The sequence below is a fragment of the Euleptes europaea genome, chromosome 4, assembly GCF_029931775.1.
Source record: "Euleptes europaea isolate rEulEur1 chromosome 4, rEulEur1.hap1, whole genome shotgun sequence".
NCBI classification, from domain to species: Eukaryota; Metazoa; Chordata; class Lepidosauria; order Squamata; family Sphaerodactylidae; genus Euleptes; species Euleptes europaea.
In genome coordinates, this window is record NC_079315.1 from 73,231,328 (window position 1) to 73,257,370 (window position 26,043).

Below are 26,043 nucleotides of genomic sequence, written 5' to 3' on the forward strand. Positions count from 1 at the left end.
CAGAAAAAACATCTAATTACAGACCTATATCGCTCTTAAATGTGGATTACAAAATTTTTGCTTCGGTTTTGGCATGTAGGATAAAGCAATTTATTAAGGATCTTATACATGAGGACCAAGCAGGTTTTATACCAGGAAGGCAAATAAAAGACAATGTAAGAATTTTACTAGATTCACTGGAATATTATGACCATAATATTCAACAAACTGCGGCTTTTGTATTTTTGGATGCAGAAAAAGCCTTTGATATGGTCTCTTGGAACTTTTTGAAACGGATTTTGGATAAATTGAATTTTGGAGATCGTTTTCAGAAAGGTATATCGGCTATTTATACCTCCCAACAAGCTAAAATTTTGGTTAATGAATCAATGTCAGATAACTGCCAAATCACGAAAGGGACTAGACAGGGATGTCCCTTGTCTCCACTTTTATTTTTGTTGGTGTTGGAACCGCTATGTGTGAAACTAAGAAGTATGGAGGACATCCGCGGGCTAAGAATTAAAAAACATGAATTTAAGTTGAGAGCATTCGCGGATGACCTACTGCTAATTTTGGAAAACCCAACACAGTCAATGAATATACTTCAGGAGACTTTGGATGATTTTGGAAAAGTATCAGGCTTTAAAGTGAATCAAGAAAAAACAAAGATAATATTTAAAAATTTATCGGAAATACAACAACAGGAATTTATATCATATACTGGCTGGGAGAAAGCTAACAAAGTTAAATACCTGGGAATTTGGATCACTGCAAAGAATAAAGATCTGTTAACCAACAATTACCTCAAGTTATGGGGTAAGATTAAAACTAATATGATTATATGGTCAAACAAAAAATTGTCATTAATGGGACGTATCTCAACGATCCAAATGAATGTCTTACCGAGGATGCTCTTCTTATTCCAAAATTTACCAATAATATCACAAACAAAATATTTTGAAACTTGGAGGAAAGACATTTCAAACTTCATCTGGCAGGGAAAAAAACCAAGGACTGCTTATAAATACTTGGTGGATCTAAAAACTAGAGGAGGTTTAGCACTGCCTAACTTTCAACTCTATGCTGAAGCGGTAGCTTTAGTATGGCTAAAAGACTGGATGAATTTGTCAAATGTACGTTTGCTAGACTTGGAAGGCTATAATAACTTAAGTGGATGGCATGGTTATTTGTGGTATGATAAAATTAAATTACAAGCAACATTCCGTAATCATATAATCAGGTCCTCTCTACTTCGTATTTGGATGAGATATAAACACATTTTGGAACCAGAAACACCGATGTGGATATCGCCCCAAGAAATGCTAACTTTGCGCCCACTTAGACCAGACAAATTTATTACTTATCAAGATCTAATTAATTGGGAAGGAAAGAAATGCTCACTAAAAGACTTTCAACTGCTTAAGGATGATTTACAATGGCTTCAATATTACCAAATCAAATCAGTTTTTGTACAAGATGCAAAAAAAGGTTTCTCTAAAGAAAAATCTCCTTTTCAAAGGATTCTACTAGACAATAATACAAAGCTGATTTCTAAAATGTATAATCTCCTTTTAACAATATACTGTGAGCAGGACACGATTAAACCAACTATGATCGATTGGGCTCAAAATGTGGGACATGATATTGTTTTAAATAAATGGGAAAGATTATGGTCTAAAGATTTAAAAGGAATAAAAGCACAGTCAGTGCGAGAAAACATCTATAAAATGATGTATAGATGGTATCTAACACCCAAGAAAATTGCAAAGATTTATAAAACGATGTCCCCTACTTGTTGGAAATGTAACAAAGAAATTGGTTCCTTTTATCACATGTGGTGGACCTGTGACAAAGCCAAAGACTTCTGGGACATGATTTATAACGAACTGAGATTAATACTACAAAAGAATATATCCAAAACACCAGAAATGATGTTATTGAGTATGATTCCAGACGACTTAGCAACACAAAGAACCTTTTTGATATATGCCACAACAGCTGCGAGACTGCTTTGTGCAGCGAAATGGAAAGGGCTAGAAACTCCAGAGAAAAAAGACTGGATTGTTAAAATGTTTGAAGTGGTAGAAATGGCAAAACTCACAGCTATTCTAAATGAAGAAAATGACGTTCGTTTTTGGGGGAATGGGGGGCGTGGATGCATTATTGTGAATATGAGTTAAAATTGGGAAGGATGGAAGAATATTTTCTAATCTGATCCAGAGGATTATTTTTGATTTTTTTTTTATATTGAATAAGCATAATTATATTTACTAACAGATTATGGTTTTTTATATATGGTATTGATATTTTATCAAGATTAGATTACCTATGACGGGAGGAACTTTTTATTAAGAGGCAGATAGAGGTGATGGGGAAGTCAAAAAATTTTCCATTTCTTTTCTTCTTTTTTCTTTTCTCTTTTTTATTATATGATATGGAATTATAACAACTTTAGGTTAGAATTGAAATTCGATATTGTTATAGATGTTGTTTAATGCAATGGAAAATTTCTATCATAAAACCCAATAAAATTTATATAAAAAAAAAATACTAAGAACTGCGGCAAGATCCATAAAGGGTTCTGCTGCACTAACACTACTCCAGGGTTCTCCAGTGTAGTGCCCACAAGTGCCATGGCACCTATAGAAACCTTTCCTGGTGACTGCCAAGTGTTTTCAGAACGTGTGCGGGGCCAGGTGCAACTTTTGCTCAGTAGGGCTTCTGATTGTTCGTTGGAGATCTGATTGGATGTGCAGACCTTAAAGAAGTTGCTTCAGTGGCAGCTGTTACCACAGCATCAGAACATAAGAAAAGCCATGCTGCATCTGACCAAGGTCCATCAAGTCCAGCAGTCTGTTTGCACAGTGGCCAACCAGGTGCCTCTAGGAAGCCCACAGACAAGATGACTGCAGCAGCACCATTCTGCCTGTGTTCCGCAACACCTAATTTAATAAGCATGCTGCTCTGATTCTGGAGAGAATAGGTATGCATCATGACTAGTATCCAATTTTACTAGTAGCCATGAATACCCCTATCCTCCATGAACATGCCCACTCCCCTCTTAAAGCCTTCCCAGGTGGCAGCCATTACCATATCCTAGGGCAAGAAGTTCCACAATTTAACTATGTGTTGTGTGAAGAAATACTTTCTTTTATCTGTTTTGAATCTCTCACCTTCCAGCTTCAGCAGATGACCCCGTGTTCTAGTATTATGAGAGAAGGAGAAAAGCTTCTCACTGTCCACTCTCTCCATATTGTGCATAATTTTATAGACCTCTATCATGTCTCCCCGTAACCGCCTTCTTTCCAAGCTAAACAGACCTAAGCATTTTAACTGCTCCTCAAAGGGCAGTTGCATTAGCTCCCTGATCATTTTGGATGCTCTTTTCTGCACCTTCTCAAGCTCAGCAATCTCTTTTTTGGGGTGTGGTGATCAAAACTGTAAACAGTATTCCAAGTGTGGTCTCACCACTGATTTGTACAAGGGCAGTATGAGAGCAGCAGTTTTATTCTCTATTCATTTAATTATGACCCACATGAAATTTTTCTTTTTGTCAGCAGCTGCACACTGGGTTGACATCTTCATCGAGCTGTCCACTACCACTCCAAGATCTCTTTCTTGGGCTGTCACTGCCAGCACAGATCCCATCATGAAGTTGTATATGTGAAGCTGGGATTTTTTGCGCCAGTATGCATCACTTTACACTTGCTTACATTGAATCTCATTTGCCATTTTATTGCCCATTCCTCCAGTTTGAAGAGATCCTTTTGGAGCTCTTCCCAGTCCGATTTTGTTTTAACCACCCTAAATAATTTGGTGTCATATGCAAACCTGGCCACCTCGCTGTTCATCCCCAACTCTAGGTCACTGATGAACAGGTTAAAAACTACCAGTCCCAACACAGATCCCCACTGCTCACATCCCTCCATTGTGAGACCCCACTGCTCACATCCCTCCATTGTGAGAACTGACCACTGATTTCCTACTCTCTGCTTCCTATTTTTCAGCCAGCTCTCAATCCGTAAGAGGACTTGTGAAGTTTGCTTAGCAGTCTTTGGTGGGGGACTTTGTCAAAAGCCTTTTGGAAATCCAAATACACAATGTCCATAGGCTCATTCCTGTCCACATGCTTATTGACACTTTCAAAAAACTCTAAAAGATTAGTGAGACAGGACCTATCTTTACAGAAGCCATGTTGGTTTTTGCTCAGCAAGGATGTTCACTGTATGACTGCAGATAAGCTATGTATTTGCAAGAAAATATTTTAAACAATATGTTCATTTTAAAAGGCATCCTATTATTCAGAAATGTTGCCTGAAATGTTGGAATTACTATTAGAGTTGTGAATGACCTTACTCCCTAAGGTTTTGTGATTGGCTCTACTTGTTGGGACAAGCCATTCTGTGGTGGTGCCCACTGCCCAGTTCCAGAATTCCAGAGGTGCCCCTTTAGCAATTTAAAGTACCAAGTAAACCTTAGCTGAAAGGGTGCAAATTTGGAGTATAAAAAAGAACTCCTTCTTAGCCTGGAATTTTGGGTTCTGCCCCGGATTAATCCCTCTACCACAATGACTCATGACCACCCTCAGTCTTAAGCAGTAACTGGCCTGGGTAGCTCCAGGCTACCCTGATCTCATCCAGGCTACCTTGATCTCATCCGATCTCAGAAGACAAGCAGGGATGGCCCTGTTAGTATTTGGATGGGAGACCTCCAAGGAATACCAGGGTCATGACATTGAGGCAGGCAATGACAAACCACCTCTGAACATCTCTTGCCTTGAAAATCCCACTAGGGATTGCCATAAGTCAGGTGTGACTTGACGGCACCCAAAAAAAAGTATATCAACTCCCCCCCTTCCTAACTCGTGCATTCTCTCACACAGCCTGGTTCCCCCATGTTTTTTACCTCAGGACTCCTTGCTTGCTCCCCCTTCCTTCCCCCTCTCAGAGTCATGCTGTCAAGATTGCTGTCTCTGCCAGCAACGCACTGTTTCTCTCCCTTTGGCTCTTGACCAGGTTCTTGGAATCATATTGCTTTTCTTTCCTCTCCTTTTTCTCCTAACCTCACTCAGCTAGACTCCACAGACCCATTCTGCAACTCTCTGCCCTTTATTTCCACTCTCAGCTTCTAGTCTGATTCTTTCATCCTCAGTTTACGTTACCCTTCCCTCCTGCCTGCTCCCTCTCCATTTTCTTTGTCAGATACAGCACATACATTCATGGGTAGGTTCCACTTGGAATAGCTTTGGTGTACATGTGTAATTTCATGCCAATGCTTCCACTAGGAATTGTTTAAACTAGGATTTCCATTGAATTCCCCGATTTCTATATTGTATGTATTGCATTATATCTTAATTTGCTGCCTTACAGTCTACCACTGTATTTGAGAAAAACCAATTAATGGTTTTTTTTTCTCTCTCCTTTCCTCATTTCTTACCAAAATATCTCCCCAAATATTCACTGTGCATACATAAACTTAGGATCCCAGACCATGATTGGAGGGTATGTATAGAGGAATACCTACATGTGTAAACTTGGCCCTTGGGTGTCAGTTTGGCCGTAACAGTAATACTACTGTCTAACAGAGGGGCCCAAATTTTAGTGGAACATAATAGAAATAAAACACAACACATTTGGAGCTGTGAAAGGGATGTTTCATGTCAAAATGATGTAGAAATGTGAACTTTTTTTAAATTTCAGGTTTTTCTACAACCCTGGAATTCCCTTCACACTTGTACAGAAATTCCTCCCCACTGTGCGCCCTAGCAACATTTTGTGGCTCTATCAATCATATCCTCTATGGCATGGTTCAGTAATAGAAATACCGATGGCACTTGATAAATGCTTATATTTAGCTGGATTGTTCCCCATAAGAAGTATATTTATATGAATTGTATCCATTCATGTTTCCATAGAAATTCTATGTACTGAATTTATATATCTCAAACTCATAACATCTGCCATAGTTAAGCTTCTCTTCATTAATACCATGTTCACCTGACTTATGTGTTCTGAACATAAATGCCTTTAAAAGTGTGCAGTTTATTTGTCCTGTGCATTTCAATTTTCCCCTTGCTTAATCTTCTTTCCCAGTAATTTTTGTTCTGTTGTTTACATTTTAAACAGTAGCACAGATAGATTTTTCTGTTGAGATAAATATATTGAAATGTGCCACTGATCTGGTTTGTGTATTCTGACGTTCATTCCAAATTTCACTAGGCTATTTCTCTAATGGTGTCATTTCTTTTCATACCTCTAAGGTGACTGAAACACAGTTCTTTAAAGTGAAATGTCCTAACCAATGTCTGGCAGCTCCTATTAGCTGAAGTGCATCACAAACAGTAACAAGGTCTCCAAGGACCACTTTCCTTGCAAGCAGTGTAGTCATATTTCCTCATTAGTTCGTTTCAATTGTCACTAATGCAATATTCTAGGCTTTTGCAAAGTAGACCAAAACATAAAACTGTATATGCATGTAGAAAAGACAATTATTTTCCATAATTCAAGGTACTTTTGAATTGATTTGATAGCTTGTAGTTTACAATTTAATTAATTAACCTTTACCCTGATTCAAGACAGAATATTAGAAAGATGTTGCCTAGAAATAGTTTACCAGTTGCAATGTATAATAATCACTTATAAGTTAATTTTTGTAAATAATTATTTTAATATTTATCTATTTAGGTTGCAACATAAAAACTAGTAAACTACACATAATAAGCAACTATAATACTATTTGAATATGTAAAAATGTGTTTTAAATATATAAAAATGAAAAAGTTTATCTTTAAAGTGTACCAAAACTTTAAAGGCAAGGTAAAGGATGGGTATATGAATAAGGTTGCTATAATGCACGGTTGTCAGTATAATTTTCTGTTTGATATAAATACACTGTCACATCTGATATGCATCTATACAGTTATTTATTACAGTGTTACACTGTAATAACTAACTACTGCAGTATTGCATTGTTAATTACAATGTTATAGATAGTATATGTATGTGTAAAGTGCTGTCAAGTTGCATCTGACTTATGGCGACCCCAGGAAGGGGCTTTCTAGGCAAGTGAGAAGCAGAGGTGGTTTGCCATTGCCTTCCTGTGCAGAGTCTTCCTTTCTGATGTCCCTTCCAAGTACCAACTCTGCTTAGCTTCTGAGATCTGACAAGTTCAGGCTATTTGCTCAACATATGCCCGTTCAGGTGTAGAGAAAAGTTCTGCTCAGCCTGACTTACATTATATAGTTACACTGCATTATGTGGCTTTCAAGAAAGTAATGAGAGGCTTGTAGAAAACTCTTTAAGATGTCCGAGAGGTTATTAATAATATGCCTGTGCCACTTTAAGTTAGAAGCCGAAAACCGTGGCAATAAAATCATAGTAGGCTTCTTTTGACTGAAGTAAAGGCTGAAATTTCTAAATTGTGTGGGAAATAGTGAGTTGTTTACACGATTCAACATTTATGGCTATGTTTACTGCATTTTTATAAACTTAATGAAAATAATAAAATTCAAACACAATTTACAATTTTGTTAGAAGGCAACAAAAACATCTTAAATCTCCATTCTGATTGATATATGTTTCCATAGCTAAATATTAGTGCTCAAATGCTAAATGATATTTCATGCCCTGATGTATTCTGACATCTGTAGTAATCACTTTGGGCAAACAGGAGTGAATCACGGTCTCAAATTGCAATTATTTTGGGTAGTATCTAAAGTACTATTATAAATTTTTAATCTCTATTATAGATGATAATTATCATCTAATTCAGTTACTGTTTTAATTTTCAGCATTGAGTTGCCACTTGTTTGCAAAATATGTTAGAATTAAGAATGCAGTTACTCAGAATCCATTAATGTGAATTCTATATGATCGACACAACTAATTCCTTACGAAGACTCTTATTAAAATCATCAAATCCCCTGAAATGGAAAAATAAGTATTAATATAGAATTAATTCTAACACCAGTTAAATTGTATTTCATGTATTCCAGATGTGTAGAGGTCATTGCTAAAGAAGGACAGAATCTGAAAGAGCTGTACTTGGTGTCCTGTAAGATCACAGACTATGGTACGTAATACTTTTTTTAAAAAAAAGTTTGCCTTCAGATGGAATTCTTTATCCTTAAATGTCTGGGATTTCTTCTTTATGGGAATGAAGACAGAATGTTCATGAATATGTTCATCACATTTGTTGGTTCACTTCCTTCACATTCCTAGGTGTTATCATTTTTGCTTGGCGACTCAAACAATGGTTTGGTAACATCGAATGTGGCATGCTTTCTGGCCAAGGTTGCTGCTTTTAAGAAGAAAGAATTCTCAACACCTACCTTTGGTAACCTTTAGGCAGTTTGCTCCGCCCCCAGTCTAGCTTAGTTAGGAAATTTTATTCCCCGGGCTGACGCCTGGTTTTTAGCATTGTTTTTATGTTTTTATGTTCCTTATGTTTCTTATCCCTTCCCTGTTTCCCTATCCCTCCCTCCTTTCTTGGTCCAAGACTGTGGTCATAGACCTAATAAATAAATTTAAAAAATTGTTGGTTCAGAGCTGATTTGGAAGGAGTTACAGTGTTTTTACATTGTTGATGACTTTTATTGTGTTATGTTTTTATTATGTTTTATTTTGTAAGCTGCCTTATGCCAGTTTTGTGGAGAAATGCCATAGAAATTTTCTGAATAAATAACTTAATACAATTATAATACTGCACAAACATTTGAGAAAGATTGAGCCAGTAAATGTACAAATACACAAATTGTACATTCCTGGTTATTTGGACCACCCCAGATGCAAGCCAGCCATTTCAGTAGGGACTAACAAGAGTTAGGGTCTGGCAGCCAGGATCTGAATAGTCAGGTAGCAAGCACCAAGCAGTTGCAAGAACTAGAAGCCAGCAGGGCTTACAAGAGCCACCATGGGTCCCTGGACAAAGATTCCACCACTGCCTCCCCCCGTGTGACCCTGATCCAAACCATGTGTCTGATTTTGTAATCTGACATTTGTACACACATACATATGTGTACCAATATCCCAATAAAGAAGATCTGGCTGAGCAGACAAATACACACAATGTGGCATTAATTGCTAACTTTACATTTCATTCTCTTAGAGATAAGATGTTGTTCCTTGGGATTATGGAATATTTATAACTTTTCTCTCTCTTTTTTTGGTGTGAGGAGAGAATAATTTTTGCCACTAAGCCTAAACAGTCATTCTGTAGGGGAAGGGAGTGACCTTTTCATTCTATTTTATATTCTGTTAGAATACATTCTTCTTACTTCATATATTTGTTCCAACCCAGTAATATAAAAAGAAAACTTGAGTTTAATAAAAGTAAACCCTGTATAATTTGCCAGTGTTTAAAAGAAATCCACTTTCTGATAATGTCAGTCTTAAGGCTTCAAAAGGCTCTCTAAATTGGGAAATGGGGACGTTGTCTCTGTGTACATTCCAACATGTGACAGAAAACATAAACACATGTATGTATATGTCTATTGTTGCTTGTATAGTGTGTAGTAACATGTTGGTTAACCGGCTCAGTTGTTACAATCCAGAGTTCCACGCGTGCTTGCCTTTCAGGTCTATTCCTATTTCATCTTTCTAACTGAAGCCACTGAGCTCAACATAGTGCCTCTAAAAACTATTCCCAAAGTAATTTAAATGTATGTATTCCAGTTCTTCCATAAGTCAAGTGGAATGATTCTAGTTTTTGAAATGTCAGGGATCTTTCTGACCCAACTTAGTTAATAGCATACTTTATTTGCAATTCTCTTTCATCCAGTGCCCTATTCATGCTTATTTATTAACCGCACATACTGAAACTCATTGCATCTAATTACAAAATGCCAAGAGCTCATATGAAATGCATCTATAAATATATAACAACTTGGGCCTTACTACATAAAAAAGGAGGATATCAAGCAAAAGGTATGTGCAAATTTCAGTAATGAAGCAAATTGCTCCTGAGATTCAGCGATTTCAAGTTGGAAGAAAAACTGGCCTGAAGATCTAGGCATTTAGATTAATTTTTAAAAGATTTTGTTATGTTGAACATTTATAATATCTTGTGTGGTCTTTTTGTTTTGAGCTTATGAATATGTAGCTTATCAGCAGGAATTCACAGCCGAGTGTCCACCAGCCCCACCAGGAGTGATCTGGTCACTCTGGAAAAGGAGTATTAGAGCACTACATAGTATTCCTGTTGCTGGGCTCTAGGGGTGGGTGGGTGGGGGGTTTCAGAAGAAGTGAAAGTAAAGCAGATACTTTTTTTCTTCCCATCCTATAGAAACCTCCTTTGTTATATAAAGATAGAGTGATAACACTGCAAGCTGGCTACAGGGGATGCTAAAATGGTCTGGGGGGATCATAGTGGCCCCCTGTCATGGGGCTCTTGAAGCAGCTTGCAGTGCAATCCTATGCATATCTACTCAGAAGAATGTCCCACTATATACAGTGGGGCTTACTCCAAGGTAAACGTGCTTAACGTTGCAGCATTGGAGACATTCCATGTAACCTAGTGGTTATCATCAGTCCACTTAGTTCAACTCCTTCCTAACATTTTAATATAGATGCCAGGTCTAAGGTGAATTAAGCCCTGCCTCAGGCCACAATAGGGTTGCCAGGTCCCTCTTCTCAACCGGTGGGAAATTTTGCGGTGGAGCCTGAAGAGGGCGGGGTTTGGGGAGGGGAGGGACTTCAATGCCATAGAGTTCAATTGCCAAAGCGGCCATTTTTCTCCAGGTGATCTGATCTCTTGTCGGCTGGAGATCAGTTGAATTAGCAGGAGATATCCTGCTACTACCTGGCAGTTGGCAACCCTAGGCCACAAACCAAAGTAGGTGGGGATGGTGCAACATTTTCATTTTTGTAAGATGAGGGACTTGCCAGGGAGATAGGAATCTGCGGCACACTTTACTGGCATGCACCTCATTGCATGCTGTGGCTACCAGTCAGGGCAAGGAGTAGCCATGCTAATGCACAAGAGGAAGAAGAGGAGAAACTGTGCCCTCTGGCCAGACTCAGAAGCTGTCTGGGGGTGCGGGAAGGGCAAAGCTTTCTCTGTCATTGGTCTTTGGGGGCAGTAGCTCACCAAGAAATTTCCCAAAGAGCTCAATGGCCAGTCCACCCCTTTCTGGCTAACCCAAACCTTTTTTATGCCACCACTGTTCAGTGTCTCCCAGCCAGGCCAAAAAGATTGAGTTTGCTAGCCCAAACCTCAGCCCTTTATCACTATATAGTTTTTTTGTTTGAAGTTAGAAAGGGGGGAAAATACAATGTTCCCTTTCCTCCTCATGGGATCTTGACTCTCCTACTGGCTGAGACGAGTGGTGACCCCAGTTTTCCTTTGTGAAGAAGTATGTCTGTTTTTAGAAGGAGGCTGTGAAAGGAAACAGATGAATCATGTCCTGTAGTACTGATGCAAATTGTTTTTGTTTACAGTCTTTTTTCCTGTTATGAGTTCATTCAAGAATATAAATAGTTGGCTTCAGCTATGTTGTTACCTCTGAAGTATTATGTTAATTAAGCTATTTTCTGTGGCATTCGTAGGCACCATTTAGAATTGTTTACAATGATATTGAAATTTATTGCAGAGGCATGCTTAAAATTATAATCAACCAAGTTTATTTTGGCAAAAGTGGGATCTGTAGGATTACTGTTTTGGAAGACAGACATGCAGAAACTGTCTCCAACTAGCACACCTGGGATATCGAAGCACAGATGTTAGTATTCTTTGCACTAGGCCACGAGTTTGCACTTTGTTGTAGTAATGGAATGAAGATCAATGGGAAAACTTGGTGAAGGAACAACCTTATTAATTCATTTATTCAAGTCTGCATAGCACATAAGCTTTTAGACAAAATAGTATAACAATAATTGAAATACATGAGAAAAGGGAACATTCAGCACTTTAAAGAAAAGTAAATATTGAGTACATAAGTTAAATATTGAATTGAAATTAAAATAGCCACCAAATCTGCATATTTACTGAATCAATGGCAGTAGCTTGAATATTTAGTGCAGCCAAGATATATTTGGCAACCTGCAAAGAGGTGAGATTTTCATTTCTGGGCAGAAGATTAAATAAGTGATAGTCTTCTGAACAGCTGGGAAAAGTTACAAGAAGGGGAGTTATCTGAGAAGCTCTTAAACTGCCATAGACATTGCATGGAAGAATAGTCTAAGCTTTAGGGCAGCAAGCAAAGCAGAGGTGGCAAGCTGTTTCATGCAAGCTTCAAGGCGCAGGACTGAGAAACCCCACATCTGAGAGTGCCAAACAATGCAAGAAAGAAAAATGATTGGATGGCTTTCATGTTGGAACCAAAAGCTTGGATCTGTATAGGGACCCCATAGAAGAGTTGAGCTGTGATGTTAGTCCAAAACACCTGTAAAGCTGATGGGATATGTTGACCATCACTGGTAAAGAAAAACCTTTAGAGAGCCTCCATATTGGTATTTGTACTAGCTAAGGTAAGACGGGAATGGGGAGTCCATGAGAGAGATTCATGAAATAAGCCTAAATAATGAAACAAATAAACCTGCTGAAGATGATGTTTATCTAAGGACCAAGAAAGCAATTGATGCTATCTAGATTTGGAAAAGACCATTACTTTGGATTTATGTGGAGAAATTCAGCCACACAGTAGGGAAAAGATTTTTAGAGCTCGCTGCATGCCCACTACCAAGAGAGAAAGTAAAACAGTATCATCAGCATGGAGAAGAATAGGGGACTGGGGGACCTGCCAATTTAAGAGCAAGTTTGTCATTTGCAGTAAGTTTATGGGGATGGTCATACAAATAGAAATTTAAAAGTTGCGGAGCCAACACACAGCCCTGATGTACTCTCTGGGTAGCTTCAATTGGACTGGTTAAATAACCCTGGTGGTTGTATCGCACCCTCAACTTTTTAATTAAGTTTAAAAGCCAAGGTGATACTGAGGTGGCCTCCAATCTCTCCCAGAGTTGTCTGCGGGAAATTGAGTCAAATACAGATCGATAAATGCAGTGTAGAGCTTTCCCTTCTTTTGAGAAGTGTACTTTGCAGCCAGATAGTGCAAGACATGGGCATGGTGCAAAGTCAGTTTCCCCCTTTTAAAGCCAATCTTCAGGACCCAAAACAGAAGTGTTATTGATTCATGTTCCTAGTTTTAGGAGTAGATGAGCTGCATAAAATTTGCCTAACACAGATAAGAGGCTAATGTTAATTTTCAGGATCCTTGGTATTCCCTTTGTTGTGGATTGGTATAACAATAGCCTGCCCCCATTGATAGGGCATATTCCCTGATGTGTCTATCATCTTGAATAATTTAGCAAGCACTTGGGCCCATCCAGAAGGGTCAGCTTTAAACAGGCTGGGAGGAATGTAATCTGGCTCAGGAGCCTTGCAGGCCTTTAGACAAGTAATTAGTAGGATGATCTTATCCATAATTACAGGGTCCCAATGGTGCTAACTGTCAAAGACAGCCAGGTTAACTGAGGAGAGATTGGCCATGGGGTCATTAATAAGTTGTTAAAATGTGCCTCCCAGATAACAGGGGAGATCTGACAATTTGGTGCTTGGGCACTTTTAAGGCCATTGGAGACTATCTGACAAAATAATTTGTTATCTCTGTTTGCTGAGGCTCTTTGTAGCATGGACCAGGCTTGTAATCTGTGTACAGGATTTGAGTCCTTTAGCCTTTATATAAAAGGCAAGAGAGAGGCTAGAGTTGGAAAACTTAAAATGGTGATAGGCCTTTGACCTCAGATTTTTCCAGCATCAGCTCTCCGCATCAAACCATCTATTTTTGGAAAAATTGAAATAATTCTAAGGTGGAAGAAAGGCACAGTATAATTAGATTGTAATACATATATCAGGTGCAATAATAGATCATGGCTATCTCTGGGGTTAGTAGATGAAAGTATTTTATTATTCCTAACAGATTGCCCTAATAGATGGGGTAATGAGACAGGATAGAAGTTTGAAGTTTGTATTGAAGTTTAGAATAGTCATAAAATAATGGCAAAATGTTGGATTGTTCAAACTCATAACACCTGAGAGGCAATCAAAATTATACCTGTAAATGCCATTGATATATATTATGGAAATTTTGGTTTTTGCTAGAAGCTTCCCACATTTTTTTAAATGATCTCTTCTCCCACTTACAGCTCTTGTGCTTACCTTCTTAATTTTCGTATTGTATTGTACTGTGCCAGTTAACTCCAGGATGAATTTTTTAAAAAAATATTATGTTTACTTACACCAGGACAAATTTTAGTAATCAGCTTCTAGTAATCAGCAAATTACCCAGTTATCCAGACCTTGGAGTCTGCAAGTGCAGGTCTGTCAGTTCAGCAATCAGCCTCACATCAGAAGTTCAAAACTTATGTAGGGTGAGTCTTCTAGGGAAGGGATACATTATATGGTATTTTTAAGTCATGCTGCTGCAGCTGTCCTGAGCCAGTGCCTGGCGGCTGTGGTTAAATGGATCAGCATGAACTGGTTGAAACTGAATCCTGATAAGACGAAAGTGATGCTGGTTGGGAAGGTTAAGGTCTTGGAGGGCATTGATCTTCCTTTATCTGACGGGGTTCAGCTGACCCTCAGTGAATCATTTAAGAGACCAGGGATTATATTGGATCCAACCTACCAAACGTAAATGGAAATGGATCTCTTTTCATTAGGATGGTACACTTTTTACTACAACGATATGCAAGCAGAAGAATGAATGGAAAATGCAGCTGAAATTTTCATCTCATATGCATCTGAAGACCATTTATGAAGATGAATACATCTCACAAGCAGTGGGACTAATGTGCTTAGTAGGACTGTGTGACAAGCCTGTTTTTCCTGCTGAGGGTACACACACAGCCTCCTATGATTTTCTTGGATCTAGGGTTATTTTAGACTATAAACCTTCCCCTCAGTTACCAGGTGTTCTAATGGTAGCAAGTGTATAGGTTTTGGGTTTGCTGCTATGAGGTAAATATTGTAGTGTGCAAGTAGTTTAATGAGATCACTGAAGTAGGATTAGACTAGAAACAACAGAGATTTATTTATTTACACGATAGTTTCAAGGAATAGAGCAGCAGCAAAGGTCTCCAGGCTGACAAGGGAGAAACCTGGCCGAGGCGCTTAAGATTAGATCGGTTAGGGTTTTAGAGAGTAGTCAGAATTTTCTTTAGTGCTTTCAGACAGAAACAGGCTATTACTGATTAGCCACTAGGTTGGATTCTCTCATACACCCTCGGGACTCCACCCACGCCAGCCTGCCCTTTACCAAGAGTCAGACTAAATGGTACAAGGTCTGCTCATCACCAGAGACAGGCCTAATAAATGGGGTACACTATTCGGTCCTAGAAATAAAGCTCAAACACTTTGCCGCACATGCCAGGCAAAGCTGCCCCTTACACTTGTCTGCTCTTTTTTTTTCTGAGCCAGACCTGAGTTGTCACTGTTCTCTACCTGAGGCAGTTTTGAACTAACTCCTTCTGTGCTTCCCTCCAACGTTCTGTCCCCCTCCCGAAAGGTGATTGGACTTTGGAACAGCATTCCTAGGGGCTCCTCTGAGTAGCTGTTTCTCCCTTCAGGGGCAAGACAGCCTCCTGTCCGTCACAGAGGGCCACCTAATCCGATTAGTGATCTTTTCACTCACTACGCAGCTAATGAGAATATGTCAGTAATTCCGTGTCGGTGAATATAGTGTTTTCACTAATGCAGTGCTGACCCGTCTGCACAATAGCTTAAATGTAGTTTTCCCATGCCAAGATAAAAGGTGTTAGTATTTCATTACTGTAATTTTTAAAAGTGTGATCAATCCAGGTGACATTGCATAACAATCTGCCCTTAACAGTCCCTTTGGCTAGGAATAAAGTAATGCAAAAGTACATTTTTAATCTCAGGAACATACTTTATTATAAGTACCTATGCTGACTGATGAATATATACCCTCTGGACATAAAACTACTTTACGTGTTTGTGGAGAAAAATGTGCAGAGTGGCTCTTATAGAGCTCTAGTGTAACTTCTTCCCACCAATAAGTCCTCTTCTCCCTGCACCAGGTATGCTGTTGCTGTATCAGATGTTTATAGTGGTGCAGTCCCAAATGGGAACTATTCCTGCTTTGACCATGGAAAATAGAATAGAAGAACTCCTTAGGAGAGACACACTTTGACATTGTGGATATCCGTGCACACAGTTCTAGGGGTTCCCCTCATGTATGGGGCACAGTTGTGTGCAGTTTGGTGACACCTAACATTAGTTCCAGGTATATCAAGGTCCTACATGCCTTGGAAATAGCATCTTGGCAGATGTTTTTCTTCTTGCATACCATACTTTAACGTTCTACAGGGCCAAATGCAGTTGAAGCTGTCTAAAGGCAGGAAGTCTTTACTTCTATATATCCATTTGGAAGGACCCGCCTTCCAAATTAGGAAGGACCCGCCTTCCAAATTAGCAAAAACGTTATTTCAGTATTAAGAGATTCTTTTCAATTGTCGTTAGATCCATTTGGAAGGACCCGCCTTCCAAATTAGCAAAAACATTCTTTCAGTATTAAGAGATTCTTTTCAATTGTCGTTAGATGTTCCTCCTCCAGATATAGTTATCTACCTTTCACTGTCTACTTGTTCCTCCGCTTAAGATTGCCTGCCTTGCATCTACCAGAGTCCATTCCTTTTCAACAGTGGCTTCCACCTTGTGGAATAGACTCCCTGAGGACATGAGGAGGGCACCGTCCTTATTGGTTTATAGGAAGCACTGTACATCTGCTTTATTTGCTAGGATTAATGAAGTTTGAGCTGCAAGCATTTTGTGGGTAGGAGTAATGGGGTTTTATTGTATTACAGATAGTTTTAATTTAGAATTGTAGGCAGCCTTAAGTCACAAGCAAAAGGCAGGGTATAGATATTTTAATAAATAAGAAATGTCAGCAACAGTCTGTTTCTCTGCCATTGTAGTCTGTTCAAGGTTTCTCTTGGAAAGACTGCTCAGGATAATAGAACCGTCTTAACAGACTGCACAGAGACGACAATAATGAAAACATAGTTGCACTTACCTGTAAAGGATGTTCATTTAGTGATCCTCTGTGCAGTTGTACATACCTCACAATGACCCTGTTGTAAACTCTATAAATTATTGCTTACAGACTCCTTTGGCAGTTAGAGAGGATCTGAGAGATGAAGCATGACTCTTTTCTTCTTCACATGGCCCAGAGGCAGGAAGAAACATTGGAGGAGAGGGGAAGTACCTCTTGCTCCTGTGAGCTCTAGAATTTTCAGCAGCTGGCCTGCTCAGGTTTAGTTCCTATGTGTATACTGCACAGATGATCACTCAGTTGACATAAGTTACAAGAGCAGTCCTGCTTTACCTGATGTGATCAGACAATTAACATCAAGCAGAGTTCCTACATCTTATTTGAAGTGCTTTCAAAAGTCCATTCTTTCTGCTCATGTGCAGTTCAGTCCTGCTAATAGTGAAAACAGCCAGTTTACCAGGAGCCCGGGGCTGGGGAAATAATCTGCTAGTTCCTTTTTGGTGAGGCATTGACATGAATTGCCTGAGTTGGAGCACACCTTGTGCAGCAGCTCAAGGCATACTCAACCCATTTAGAATGGGTTTCTCTAAAACTCTCACCAATCAATTCCTTCTTTGGTCTTAATGAAAAGAGAATAGCTCCATAAAATAAATTGAATAGAATATGTCTATAGGTTTAAAGCAAAGCACTTATTAAAAATGGGAAAACCTAGTCTGATTTTTAGATCTTCAAAATTGAGAAGTGTGTTTTTGCTTCACATTTTATAGGAAATGTGACAACTAGGAACATGGTATATTTTGCTGGTAATCTAAACAAGTAAGTAATTAAAGTTCTGTAAGTTTGCTATGTCTCTGAATAAAGAACACTTGTCTAAGGAGATATGAAAGTGGTGGTGGGGGCAAAAACTCACTATGCTGTGAAGAAACCAAGAAAGCAATTTTTCAAGCCTTTAGTGGGGGAAGAAAACCACTGGGTAACAGTGATAGTTTTTCTGCACTCTTCTGACCCAAAGTAAGTCTCTGGGAAATCATTTTTTAGACAAAATAGGGAAAGTGACGATGCATGCAAGGTATCTCTGCATTAGGCTTTTCCAATTAGGTGAGCTGACCTGCCAAGTAGCTCTTCTAGAAAGAAGAATGGATGCAACTTATAGCATGAACCAAGCAGAACAGTCAGAACAAACTGCTGTAAAACAGTTTTGCTGAATATATTAGTTAAAGGGAACCACTATGATAAAGGCTGTAGAATGGGGAAGGAGTTGCAGGAAGAAATTACGAAGCTGGTAAAGCTGTTGGAGGGCAATGAGGGATGCAGTCTATATTCTTCAGCTGAAATAGCTTCCTGAAGTTTTGATTTAAAATCATAGCTGGATTTATTTGTTGGCTTCTCAGAAAATACCTTTGAGACAACTGAGCAGTTCCTGATTTAAAATAAAAAATAACCATTGACAGTGGTGCAAGCCAGTTTAATAAACAGAGACAGATTACTTGAGAAAAGGCTAGAGGAGCAAGGAAAGCATAGCAACAAAACTCCAAACATTAACTTGAGCCTTCTTGTCCTAACCTGAATTCTCATTTGAAAGAATTACATGTACTCTCCTGGTCAAATTAATTATGTTGGATTCTGCTTTCACTAAAGTCTACAGTATTTGAAATTTTCTCCATCCCATCCACTGAAATGTGAGTGGCCAATGAGAACATATTGTGCCAATCTTTAAACAGCTACATTGGCTGCCAGTTCATTTCCAATTCAAGATTTTGTTTATGACCTTTAAAGCCCTTCATGATCTAGGACCCACATATCTAAAAGACTGTCTTCTTTTCTGTTTCCTCACTCAGCAGCTATGGTCTTCAGGCTGCCACTAATGACTGTTCTCCTACTTAAGGTGGCCTGCCTGGTACCAACCAGAGCACATTCCTTTTTCATTGTAGCTCTTACTCTGTGGAACAGGTTCCCTGAGGCAAATAGGGGAATGCCATCACTTTAGAAATCTTCAGGAGACAATGCAAGGCCATTTAATTTGTGAGGGCTTTTAATGGGATAAAAACTGGAGGGAGGGGTATCTGGGGTTTTATTCTGTTGGTTCTAAATTATAATGTTTTGACCTTGTGTCTTGGGGCCTGACACTGATGTGTTGGTCACCTTGAGCCACAAAAAAGAGCAGGATATAAATATTTTAATGAATATTTTGCTAAAAATGTTTCATGCAAACTTTCCAAAGTACATGTTAGAGTGAAGCAAGTAACCATAAAGGGAGGCTGCTATGAAAAGAACGACAGAGGCATTATTCATTTGGAAAAAATGGAGATGTTGCTACATTTCTAATCAGCTTGTGATATAATGGGCGAAAGCATGAGAGAGGCCAATTTCACAAGATGCCTCAAGAACAGTTTCTAACACATAATCAGGAAATGACAGGCTTTCAGCAGAAAAGTCAGAGTATTCTCGGAGGTAATTCTGGAATTGCTTTGCTGTCTGTACTGCTTGTACTGAACATCCTCTTAAGACAGTTGGCAGGATGCCATATCAACCTGATGCCAGAACTACACGGTCTAATCATCTTTATGGGTAGACTGCAACAGAACTACATCTTATCCTTTCGAAAAGTGAGCTAAGTATCATAAGAGGCACATATTACTAATTTGGTCAGAGTTCCTCTGACATCTTTTCTGCTACGTAGCCATTGTTGAGCCTATTGTATATAGATTACTGTATGAAAAAGGGGCTTGTGTCACTTCAGTACTCTGTTGTAAGCAGATAGATCTTCCCATGAGGTTAGACATGAAAAAGGAACACCTAGTACACCATTGCTTAGCCCAGGGCAACTTGTCATGCTTTTTCAGCAAAGCCCTGTAACACTGACAGATTCTATAATTTTTAAAAATATACACATTTTAGGATTCTTGCCAAAAGAGGAAAATTGAATGCTTTATTATACATGCGGCTGGAGGCTATATTGCCACAGAGTTAACAGTGATACATCAACTTCCACAAATTTTGTCATTGGTTACTACCTTTAAAACCATTTTGAGATAGCTATTGAAAATTGTAAGCAGTTTGTAGAACCACTACTTTCATCAGATTTTTAATAGGAATGTGCACTAGGCAACAAAATTCAGATTCTGAATTGTGACCCTTCAGATTCAGAATTCAGAACTTAAAAGTTCAAAGTTTAATTAAAATCAATAGGGAATCTGTTGTGGCTGTTGTTTTTTCTGCTGGTCAGTGACCATATTTATTATTATTATTAATAGGGAATTGCCATTTCCCACTTTAAAAAATATTAAACATTTTCCTCAGACTCCTTATCCTTTCCCAGTGCCTTTGTCAACCCCGAAGAGCTAAACAAATGCGGCAAATGCACAATAACAGCCATAATTACCAGGCAGCACTACCAAGACATTGGACAGTGACTCAAATTCGGGCATTAATAACATAAGAAAAGCCATGCTGGATCAGACCAAGGCCCATCACGTTCAGCAGTCTGTTCACACAGTGGCCAACCAGGTGCCTCTAGGAAGCCCACAAACAAGACGACTGCAGCAGCATTATCCTGCCTGTGTTTCAGAGCACCTAATATAATAGGCATGCTCCTCTGATACTGGAGAGAATAGATATACATCATGACTAGTACCTCCATGGGACTAGTCCATTCCCCTTTTAAAGCCTTCCAAGTTGGCAGCCATCACCACATCCTGGGGCAGGGAGTTCCACAATTTAAGTATGAGTTGTGTGAAGAAATGCTTCCTTTTATCTATTTTGAATCGCTCACCCTCCATGTTCTGGTATTATGAGAGAGGGAGAAAAGCTTCTCCCTGTCCTCTTTCTCCATACCATACATAATTTTATAGACATCTATCATGTCTCCTCTTAACCACCATGGACGGTGTGTCATTAGGAAGCAAAATGGAGTACAGAAGAGCTGCGGCTGGAGGTAGGCAGAAACCGTGGGCAGCACTGGCAGGCATATTGGAGCAGTGTACTACTAGTGGTGGAAGGGCTTTTTAATGGTGATTTTAAAATGGGTTGTTTCGTTTTATTGTATTGCTTTAGTTGTGAGCCACTTTGAGCAGGTCTCTAGAGATGCAGGATGTAAATTGCCTAAGACCACCCTGTGAGGTCATGGCGGAGGCAAAAAACTGAGCTAGGGACCTCCCAGCACATTCTTTTAACCCACTGCACGTCATCAGCCTGCTAAGTGTAGATATAAAGCATGGGTGAAATTTGTTACAAGTGACATATCTTTAAGTAAGTGATCCCACCCCCATATCCTTGGACTTTGAAAACGTTCAGTGGCACAGAAATAAATAAAAACTTACTTGATATAAAGCTTTTTAAAGTTGATCTTATATAGTTGCATTAATAAGCAGCTTCTGTAGAAAGAAACTCAATGAATCTTCTTTAACTTCTGGTGATATTTTTTACTAGCATTTTCATTTAGAAGCTTCTTAAACAAAGCCTTAACCGGTTCAGTTTATTAGTGTTTTAATTGTTTTAATGTGCCACTACTATGCATTGCTTAATCCATTTTGTACTCTATACTGTATAGGTGTGTGGTTAGAGCTTGGTTTTTGTCCTGGAGAACTGACATTCTAAGTACTAGGATTCAAATTGTGATGAGAAAATTTTATATTTGAATTAGATACAAAGAAATTTAATGGAAATACTGACAGAATCATAACTATAAAGATGCTAAAGGGCATCACTATTATGCTTAGCCTGATACAAATGGTACCTGTAGGCTGTTTACTGAAAATCTATTGCATGTGACAGGAAGACAAATTGTGTCCTATTTTTGAGCATGACATTATAATTGGTACATGTGCTCATTAAGAACAGTTTATAGAAATGTTGTCTGCAAGGCTCATCAATTAGTCAAATAGCACTGCATTCAGTGCGTATGTATTTTGTCCCTTCACTAGTGGATTTTTTTTGTATTTACATATATTTATTGGCATAGATTAAAGAACACTGTTTCAGATATGAAATGTAGTTTAGACTGCTGCATATTTAACAAAAATGCCATTTGTAAAATAGTCTGTACAACAGTGTGCTTATTTAACAGATACCATTTCCTTAGTACCATTTCATCGATACCTTCTGAGTGGGTGGTAGATGCTGGCGACTTGATTGCTGTCACCAGTTTCTGTTGACTATCAAAGCAACAAAACAAATACCTATTTAGCTTTCAAACTGAAACATGAATGCTTTCATATATCATCTGTGCAATAATTAAAAGTGACAAAATGATGTTTTTCTTGTTTTTCTTTATATGTGTTACAATCTGTCACATACAGGAGAAATCTTTATTTGGTTCCTTTATACATAATGCCATTCATTTTAAGATCTTTGAGCACTTATTCAGTTTTGATTTTTAATGATAGGAAGGAGTCCTGCTAACTCTGCGGAGAAATGAAAATCACATTAGATTATGTCGTCCACTGTCGTTTTCTGATTCATGCATTAATCTATAAAGCCAAAAATGTATTGAAGATTGCAAATCTAAGCAAGAATCCTTGCTTTGTCTTTGTCCCAACAAGATCCTTAGATCCTAAAGATGTGCCATATCCACATTATGAGGACACATTCTTGGTGACTTAGCAGAGCCAAATATAAGAATTAAAAGTTCACTCTATGCTGCTGATTGCAGAATTCTCGCAAGTTATTTTCGGTGACATTTGCAGGCTTCCAGAAGACTATTATGTAGTAGGCTCCCTTTTGGAAAGAAAACTTATATATCCAGCAACCTCTCCACATGAATTTGGGCCCTCTTGTTTAGGGAAGATGGAAGGCAAGTAGTAATTACTCTGAGTCTTTCCTACTCCTTGCAAATCAATTTAAGGTATAAGGCACAGCCATAACTTCCCCCTCCTGTTGTGGCTGTTTTTACCATGTCCCTCAAACATCAGTTTGACATTTTTTTTCTGCTACTGACTTTTTGACCTGAACAATATTTTGTAGTCTGTTCACAAATTGCATTCTCCTAAATGGATAGGATGACTCCAGAGTCTGGGTAAATGTTCCTATCTGGCTATAATCAGTGTTCCTTGGCTAATTTCAACCTATACAACTGAAAGGTCATAAGTGGAATAGGTATTTCCTCTCTTCATTGCCACCACTACTTTTGACACTAGGGATGCAGTCTCTAGCCTTTTACGTGATATCCTTACAGGCTTCAGATCCCATAAGTGCGTGGTCACCCACAAACTAATCAAAGCAAAGCAAAGATGTCTACTACAGATCATCTCAGGTCAGTTCTTTTCCTTTTTACCTCAGGTTGGATACTGATCAAGTTTACCAAAATGTTAGGTTTAACTAAAACAACACGTTGTCAGGATGTTCTCTCTCTCTTCCTCAATGGTAAGCCCTGAGTATATTCCAAGAATGAGTTGACAGTGACCCTTGATGGAGCCTTGAAACATGCTCAAAAAAGAGTGCAAGAATCTGGCTAAATTATCCTTCGCAGATGGCAAGACAGTCATCTTTTGTTCTCACACTATGGATAGTATAGTTACAACTTGACTAATGCGACAGTCTTACCAGCTACTGGGAAGTTTAATATGACCATGTTCAAAAATACTTGGAAAATGCTGGTGCCTCAGCTACAGATCTTTATAGATCTTCTGTGAGGAATTGCTACTTTGCCAGAGCCCTTCTATTTAGAAGAGCTCAGATATCAGACACAGGGAGGCAAAAAGATTAACCTGTTCTTCATAAGATTTTCCTAGCTGCTGCCGATATGTCCAACTTAAACATAGCTGGACTCTCAACAGATATTCTAGCTAGAAGTCTCCTGTGATATCTTGGAAATTGATTTCTTCCACCATGATACTATAGCTCACCTCATTGGCTTACCATAGTCAGAAAAAATTCTTTGGGGATCCTCTCAATAAGCTTCCAATAGACCTGAGCATAAAGGAGGAAAAAGCCTCTCCCTTTAGGTTCTCTTGAAGGTGAAATCTCAAAATAAACATGCTAACTCAGACCACAGTTTATTTAGGTCATCAGAACACTATGATTTTTCTGGGAAACCCACAACACTGCTATGGGAAGCAACGGCCTAGCACTGTTGGACAAGCTGAGTACTGTAGCATAAACAAACAAAATCAAATCTTGCATACTGCAAAAAGAGGCAAGGGCATATCTAACATTAATCATTGCTGTTCAGATCAGGGGCTTTTCCCAGGTATACTGGCTCAGTCAGCACTATCTGGATCTGAACAGTAAATAAGGCAGTACTGAAATGCTTTTTCCCGCCCTCTTCCTGCACTGACTGCTCATGAAAGCAGTCTTGCCTAGTTGAGCATTTGCCAGGTCTCAGGCCAATAGAGGGCTATAGACAACAAGCCATTGTCCAGGCATATTTTCTCCTTTGTCAGTATACACACTTGGTACTTTACAAAAATCACCATCACCCTGGCCAACAGTTTCTCTGACATCTTCTCAAATGAAGAGCATAAGCTGTACATCTTTGGTAGAGGAAATCAGTCCAGCTCATTCACATTGTTGTTACTGTGTACATACATTCAAAGGGCAAATCCCGGGACAGGTAGTAAACCAAGGAAGCCAACACGGAGCAGATCATAACTTTTTTTAGTTTGATCTGTTGGTCAGTCAGCCTCTGCAGACTAAGTTTCCACAACTATCATTCTGATCCTTTCGTAAGTACATTAATTGAGTTGTGCACAGCTATTTTCAGTTACATCAGAAGGAAATTAAGGAATCTAGTATCTTATTTTACAAAATTAAAGTGTGTATATATTTCTTATAGAAGCATGACGTTTGCATTTCACTGGCAGTGATGTACCAGCACTACACACCTAAGAGATGCACTGGATTAGTTCCAAATCAAGCAGAGTAAATGTTGTTCTGAAAGATACTCATGAAACTTAATTATCCCAGTGCCATGTCAAACATATAAGGGCTTAAAAGGTAATGAATTGGATATTTGAGTGAGTCATTCCATCAATTTTTATATGGACTGATGGAAACTAAAATTATGTTTTAATGGCCCTTTATTTTTTGCACCAAAGTTGATGGCAAAACTCCCATTGACGTCAGTTACATCAGAATTAATGCCCTAATTGATTTGCCTTTGGAAGAAATCAACAGTTCTAGCTCATTGCAAAACTAACATTCAGCCAACTATTCAATGGCTAGTAAATATATATTTTCAGAAAATGTCTGAGCTAATGTCACAAAACGTATGGTTCATTTAGCCTTTTCAGTTAGGAAGTACAATGTACCTTGCATTTTGCATGAGCTCATTATAAACACTCTGTACACCCTAGAACAGGGGTGGGGAACGTCAGGCCCTGGGGCCATTTAAGGCCTGCAAAAACATTTTGTCTGGCCCTTTGTGGGTCCTGGCAGATCTCTAGCTCAGAAGGATCTATGACTGGTGATCTTCCCCCTCCCACTGACAGGAATAGCCTCTATTCAAGGTGGATGTGAGTTTGTTTTGCCGAGAAAAAGAACCTTTTTCCCCCCTTGCAGAAGAGTCGTTAGCTATGGAGCTGCTAGGACCGCCCAAGAAACCGTGTTAACCCTTTCCCATCCGGGCCATGGAGAAACGTATTTCCTCTGTACTACAAGTGGGCTTGGGGCAGAAGTGGCAACAATGGATGGGTTAAAGGGGGCAGGGCCAGAATGCGGGGGGGGGGGTCTTAGCCAGTGTGTCCTCATTTCATCCCTGCAGGCAGAGCAGGAGCCGGCTGTAGAATCCGACCCCGACCATGCAGAGCAGGAGCAACTCTGGCGTGCGGCTGGATAGCTACGCCCAGCTGGTGCAACAGACCATCCTGTGCCACCAGGTGGGTGAGTGCGCCACTGGTTGGATGCCTGCCTGCTTTCCCGCGTGGGGGGGTCATCTGGGGCAGCTGCATGCTTGGGGCTTGGTCGGCTAATTTTGAAGTTGATTTTGTATGGCCTGCAAATGGTGTTATAAATATCCAAATGGCTCTTGGCGGAAAAAAGGTTCCCCACCCCTACCCTAGAACATTCCTCAGGATCCTTTGCAAAATGCATTCCATGCCAGATGGTCAGGGTACCTTGGA

The 26,043-nt window shown here is 39.2% G+C and overlaps 1 protein-coding gene across 1 annotated transcript in view; it reads left to right on the plus strand.

Annotated features, from left to right (window-relative positions):
- The window catches only part of FBXL17 (F-box and leucine rich repeat protein 17), a 190,851-nt gene that overhangs the window by 112,354 nt on the left and 52,454 nt on the right, over nucleotides 1–26,043 (plus strand). Inside the window, exon 8 of the mRNA XM_056848845.1 lies at nucleotides 7,973–8,049. Within this exon, the coding sequence (XP_056704823.1) occupies nucleotides 7,973–8,049 (77 nt within the window). The remainder of the gene's footprint in view (nucleotides 1–7,972; nucleotides 8,050–26,043) is intronic.